This window comes from Brassica napus, chromosome C1 (genome assembly GCF_020379485.1).
Source record: "Brassica napus cultivar Da-Ae chromosome C1, Da-Ae, whole genome shotgun sequence".
Classification (NCBI taxonomy): Eukaryota; Viridiplantae; Streptophyta; class Magnoliopsida; order Brassicales; family Brassicaceae; genus Brassica; species Brassica napus.
Window position 1 is genome coordinate 33073502 of NC_063444.1, and position 6949 is coordinate 33080450.

General features: G+C 35.6%; 1 protein-coding gene across 1 annotated transcript; it reads left to right on the forward strand.

Moving 5' to 3' along the window:
- The first annotated feature begins 1111 nt into the window (after positions 1-1111).
- Positions 1112-1687, forward strand: LOC106378084 (defensin-like protein 245). The gene is made up of 2 exons (XM_013818275.3): positions 1112-1258; positions 1357-1687. Exons 1-2 carry the CDS (start codon positions 1189-1191, stop codon positions 1575-1577), a joined length of 291 nt encoding a protein of 96 aa, XP_013673729.2. The 5' UTR covers positions 1112-1188; the 3' UTR covers positions 1578-1687.
- Positions 1688-6949: the final 5262 nt, after the last annotated feature.

A 6949-nucleotide genomic window follows, 5' to 3' on the forward strand; every position in this document is an offset into this window, starting at 1 on the left:
ACATATGTATATTGAATCCTATATTTTTTGTTTCTTTTTTCTTTATTTTATTCAAAATATTTGCTGCATATGGTTCAAAAATCATATAATATACATATAATTGCAGACAAAATGATTTTCTACTTGCTTAAAATATATGTGAAAAGCTTCTTGTTTCATGAAGTAACAAAAGTTGTATTCAAAATTGCAAAACAACAACCAAATTATTTTCTTTATATTTTCAAATTTTTATCTACAAACCTATTAATCGTCTAACTTATTAAAAATTAAAAAAACCAGCTAAGTTAATGATAAAATTTTCAGTACAGAAAACTTGACCAATGAATAATTTTATTTTTATTTTTAAAATCTAAAATATTCGAACCCAATCCAAAATAACCGAACCACAAACTAAAAATATCCGAACCTGACCCGATACATAAAAATATCCGAATGGATTCTAGACTCTAACACCAAAATACCCGAAACACCCGACCTAAACTCGAACAGATATCTGAACGTCCAAACTTACTTACAACTACAAGATCTGATTAATTATCCCTAACACGAATATCTAGAAATACTAAAACTCAAAATTATGAAATTTTAATAAAGATTGCTAAATTAAATTATACCTTTTGAAAATAAAATATCTACAAAGAACTAAAATTCATTCTATCTTTCGGTCAAACTTTAAAATTATATATATATATATATATATATATATATATATATATAAAGCATATTTAATATTTTATAAAAAAAATCTAGATATTTAACTGATCTTGATCAATGAGACCTAAAGTTATATTATTCCTTTTTTTAGTTTTGATACATTAAAACCAAATATACACATATCTAAAATGAAATAATTAAAATTTGATTTTTATGTTAACCTATTTAGAAACAAATCTATATAAAATCAAAAGATCCTCTAAAATATATCTTATTATTTATTAAATTTTCTTTGAATAGTTTAACATAGATTCTTTTTGTTTTTTTATAGCTATAAGTAATAAAATATCAATTTGAATTGTTTGATTTATAAGAAAGATTGCTTACCATAAAATATGGCTTTATTTTTACGCTGAACAGAATCAAATCTACTATATATATATTAGTGCTTGTTAGCCACTAGTTATATAGCAAAATATATTATAAACACACACAGAGACATAGAGAGAGAGGAGATAATAAACAAAAGAAAATATGAGGTTGGCTGCAATCTTCTTGGCTTGTTGTATCTTATCCTCTTTACTCCCAAGCCACTTCTCTCAAGGTCTTATCATCATACTGAGATAGCCATTTTGCTCATCACATTCCAAGTTAACCCAAACCAACTTTGTCTAATTCAGTTTTTATATTGATGAATTATAGGTGAAGAACTAAGTGTGACTGCTGGGCAGATAAAGCCGTGGTGCCCATCAAAAAAACAAGCGTTCAGTGGTTCATGCTCAAATGATGGAGCACAACAATGTGTAAATGACTTGTTAAATACTTGGTATCCATATGTAAGGCTTAGTCCAATCTCCTGCACTTGCACTTCTCAGTCTAACAACATGCGTCTCTGTAGTTGTCCTAATATGATTTGCAAATAAAAAAATTCTTCTAATTATAATACCCCAAACTGTTGTTCTAAACAATTTTCATATCTATCTGTAATATTGTTTAAATTCCCATGAGATAATAATATAATTGCATCTCCAAATAAAATTAGACACATTTGTGTATATAGTAGCATTATAAATTTTTGTTACTATCTTTAGTATAAATATATAGGAGTGTTTGGTGTCATATTCACAAATAATCTAGAATTGCGCATTTCTCAACTTATTCAGACTCCAACAGAAAATAAAAATCAAAGAAATAAACATCGCATATGTAACCGTCAAAGATCTTAGATAGACCAGAGTGAAAACTATGCTCTGGTTTCATTAAACTCATTCAGAGAACATTACAAGAAAACATAAGCTTAACGAGGAATATTTTTCCTCGTAAATTTACGTCGATTTTACGAAGAAATTACGCGGAAAAATAAAAGCAACGTTATTTCCTCGTAAAGTAACGACGAAACAGTTTCGTCGTAAAGTCGATGTAAAGTCACGTGGCTTTTACGAGGAAATCGTATTTCCTCGTACATTCCACGAAAACTTAGCGTGGTATTTACGAGGAAACAATTTACGTCTACTTAGCGACGAAATTTTGAATCCACCAACTTTGTTTGTCACACGTTTTTTTTTCGGCCACCTAACTAATTTTCGTCGTAAATTCGTAGGAAAATTACAACTACCAGATTCGAAAATTTTCTATAAATAGGGATGTTTGAACATCATTTTAAACACACCAACAAAAAAAAACGTGAAAGAAAAAAAATGGCTGGCTCCGGAAATATTTTCGAGTTGCGTAAGTGGATGTATATACATAGAGATGCTAACGGGAGAGTGACGAAAGAATACCTTGCGGGGCTGGAGACATTTATGCATCAAGGAGATTCAACACCGCTCGCCCAAGAAAGTGGTAAGATGTTCTGTCCTTGTCGGAAATGCAACAATTCGAAACTGGCAAACTGTGAAAATGTTTGGAAGCATTTAATAAATAAAGATTTCACGCCAAATTACTATATCTGGTTTCAACATGGAGAAGGTTTTAATTATGATCAGAATGAAGCTAGTAATAGTAATAGCAATTTTCAGGAAAAAGAACTGGTTGATCATCATTTGCATAATGAACATAGTTACCATCAGGAGGAGATGGTAAATTATGATAGGGTTCATGATATGGTAGCTGATGCATTCGTAGCTCATGATGAAGATGAAGAACCTAATATAGATGCAAAAAAGTTTTACGAAATGTTAAACGCGGCGAATCAACCACTTTACAGTGGTTGTAGAGAAGGTCTCTCTAAATTGTCGTTGGCTGCTAGAATGATGAATATTAAAACTGATCACAATCTACCTGAAAGTTGCATGAACGAATGGGCAGACTTGTTTAAATAGCATTTGCCGGAAGACAATGTGTCTGCTGATTCTTATTATGAGATTCAGAAACTGGTTTATAGTCTTGGGTTGCCTTCGGAGATAATAGATGTTTGCATCGACAACAGCATGATCTATTGGGGAGATGATGAGAAGATAGAAGAATGTCGATTCTGCAAGAAGCCACGATTCAAACCGCAAGGACAGGGACGTAATAGGGTACCGTACCAAAGGATGTGGTACCTACCAATTACAGACAGATTGAAAAGATTGTATCAATCAGAGCAGACTGCTGGAAAGATGAGATGGCATGCCGAGCATACTCAGACGGATGGTGAGATGACTCATCCATCAGATGCAAGAGCCTGGAAACATTTCAACAAAGTACATCCGGATTTTGCTAGCAATAGCCGGAAGGTGTATCTCGGACTATGCACAGATGGATTTAGTCTGTTCGGAATGTCAGGGAGACAATATTCATTGTGGCCAGTCTTTCTTACACCATACAACCTGCCACCGGAGATGTGCTGGTCCGAACCATCCAAAAAGGTCCCTGGATGTTTTCCTACAACCACTGATAAAAGAGTTGAAGGATTTGTGGTCAACAGGGGTGAGGACATATGACTGTTCAACGAAGACGAATTTTACGATGTGAGCGATGCTTTTGTGGACCATAAGTGATTTTCCTGCCTATGGGATGTTGGCTGGATGGACTACACACGGGAGATTAGCTTGTCCATATTGTAATGGAACGACAGATGCGTTTCAACTGAAGAATGGTAGGAAGACAAGTTGGTTTGATTGTCACCGTCGATTTCTTCCCATTGGCCATCCTTACCGAAGAAACAAGAATTTGTTTAGGTAAAAAAGGGTTGTGAGAGACACTCCTCCTCCATATCTAACTGGAGAACAAATTGAAGCGCAAATCGACTACTACGGAGCTAACGAAACAGTTCGTTGGGGTGGTAATTGGCATGTCCCTCGTAATATGCCTGATTCTTACGGTGTTCATCACAACTGGCACAAGAAGAGTATATTTTGGGAGTTGCCATATTGGAAGGATCTTCTTCTGCGCCACAACCTCGATGTGATGCATATAGAGAAGAATTTCTTTGAGAACATCATGAATACAATATTGAATGTCCCAGAGAAGACAAAAGACAACATAAAATCGAGGTTGGACTTGCCGGATATTCAAGAAGCGAGTTACATATTAAAAGCAATGGACAAGTTCCCGTTCCGATATTCAGATTATGTTCAGAAAAAAAGTCGGTGTTGTTCAACTGGGTGGCATCAGAAGTGAAGTTCCCCGATGGGTATGTTTTGAATCTCTCTAGATGTGTTGAAAAGGGTCAAAAGTTCTCCGGGATGAAGAGTCATGATTGTCATGTCTTTATGCAACGACTACTGCCCTTTGCATTTGCGGAGCTACTTCCAACAAACGTACATGAAGCACTTGCAGGTACGTAGTGTATTATATCACAATAATTTTATAACGGTCTAATTTGCAAAATAATATATGACTAACAATGTGTTTAATTGTTTTTGGAATATAAAAGGCATTGGAGCATTTTTCAGAGATCTGAGCACATGCACTCTTAAAGAAGAAGTTGTGGAACAGCTTCAGGAAAACATTCTCATCTTATTGTGCAACTTGGAGAAGATATTTCCTCCCGGATTTTATGACGTCATGGAGCATCTAGCTATCCACCTCCCATATGAGGCATTGCTTCGTGGACCTGTACATTACGGATGGATGTATCAGTATGAGCGAGCCATGAAATATTTGAAGGGAAAAGCAAAGAACCTCGCCAAAGTTGAAGGTTCTATAATTGCTGGAAGTTTGACGGAAGAAGTTTCTCACTTCACATCGTACCACTTTGCGTCAAAATTACGTACCCGGAGAAGAACTCTAAGAAGATATGATGATGGTGGTGTTGCGCCAACATATGCAGTTGCTGGTGTTCCAGACATCTTTAGCCAGATTGGGCGACTCGGTGGAAAGTCTAAAGAGGTTTGGTGGTCGAGTGAACAAGACGCTAGTGCACACACCTATATTCTACATAATTGCGAGGATCCATTGATGCGTTATTTTGAAAGGTAACATATATGGACACTTCGAAACACATATAAGTATAATTAATTATATAATTGCGAGAGGTTCATTTCTATAAAATGTGATTTTGCAGCCTATTTGTTTCTCAAGTTGAAGAAACATTTCCTGGTATATCCACAAGTGACGTAGACAAAAGGAAAGATCAACACTTCATTAAGTGGTGGCGGAATCAGGTATTAACTCAAACTCTTTTTTCTTACATGATCTGTATTTCATTAACATTCTCTTTATTTTTGCAGGTTGATTATGATGACGATGCAGATTATCCTAAGTGGTTACACGAAGTAATTCAATCTCCACTTGTAAAGGTCACCACATCACAAATGTATTTCACACGAGGCTATACTTATCACACATATGAGTATGGTAGACAGCGGGTGACCAGTAACTATGGAATATGTGTGAAAGGGGAAACAAATTTCTACGGGATCTTGACGGAGATTATTGAAGTCGAATTTTCAGGCATACTGAAGCTGAAATGCGTCCTCTTCAAGTGTGAATGGTTCGACCCCGTCGTCAACAGAGGTGTTCGGTCTAACAAATTTGGTGTAGTTGATGTCAACGGTGGACGAAGGTACAACAAATTCGAGCCTTTCATCTTAGCTTCACAACCCGACCAAGTTAGCTTCCTTCCATACCCTCGGATGAGAGATTCATGTATAAATTGGTTAGCAGTGATCAAAGTTACACCTCGAGGACGAATCATCAGTGGAGAAGAACCACCATTGCAAGAAGAACAGATAAATGAAGTCGAGGAACCTGAACAAGAAATTGATGACATCTTTCTCATTGATCCGCATAATCACGAGTACGAAGATCTTACCGATGATGCCACAGACGAAGTTGTTGAAGACGAGTTTAATGAAAATGATGATGTTTCTAGTGATGACGAGAATGTCGATGTATCTGATTGATGTATTTGATTTTGTGTAGGGTGTTTTATGAATAAGATGTGGGAGTTTGTTTTATTAATAAGGTAATGTGGGGTTTGTTTTACGAATAAGGTAATGTGGGAGTTTGTTTTATGAATAAGCAAATGTGGGAATTGTGGTTTGGAATGGAAATAAAGATGGGGTTTGGAATATATGAAGTAGAAAATAAGGAAAATGGGGTTTGGGGTTTCAGATTTTAGGGATTTAAACATAACACTCATTAATTCCACGTAAGTAAAAATCGTCATAAAGGACTCGTAAGCCAACGATGAAATAACGACGAAATATAAAAATAAAGTACGCGGGGCTCGTTAATTCCACGTAAGCGCAAATCGTCGTAAACACCACGTAGGATGACATCGTCGTAAATACAACGTAGGACGAAATCGTCGTAAACACAACGTAAGCCAACGAGGAAATAACGACAAAATTTAAAAATAAAGATGGGGTTTTGAATATATGAAGTAGAAAATAAGGAATATGGGGTTTGGGGTTTGGGGTTTCGGATTTTAGGGATTTAAACATAACACTCGTTAATTCCACATAAGTAGAAATCGTCGTAAACACCACGTACTAGGAATCGTCGTAAACACCACGTAACCTAAATCGTCGTAAACACCACGTAAGGGGAATCGTCGTAAATAACTCGTAATGTAAAAACTAGAAAAAAAAGAAAAAAGAGAAAAATACCAGATTCACATGTGGCAAGACTTCCAACAATTATAATACGTAAGTCTCGCCCACATGAATTCTAATATCTTCTTCTTTTCCTTTTTTTCAAATATTTATAATTTGAATAGGATTTTGCTGAGGAGTGTGATTTGAGATAGGGTGTGATTTGGGAGTTTGTGTGTGGTTTGAGAATGAGAGTTGTGGGTATATTTATAGGAAAGCGCGGCTCGTCAATTCCACGTAAACAAAATCGTCGTTAATACGTCGTCTATAAA

What these genes read in the sequence shown, in the direction of transcription:
- LOC106378084 (XM_013818275.3), top strand. Translation starts at nt 1,189, where the DNA reads ATGAGGTTGGCTGCAATCTTCTTGGCTTGTTGTATCTTATCCTCTTTA. An exon ending in CCCAAGCCACTTCTCTCAAG is followed by an intron (nt 1,259 to 1,356) that starts GTCTTATCATCA and finishes GATGAATTATAG; the next exon opens with GTGAAGAACTAAGTGTGACT.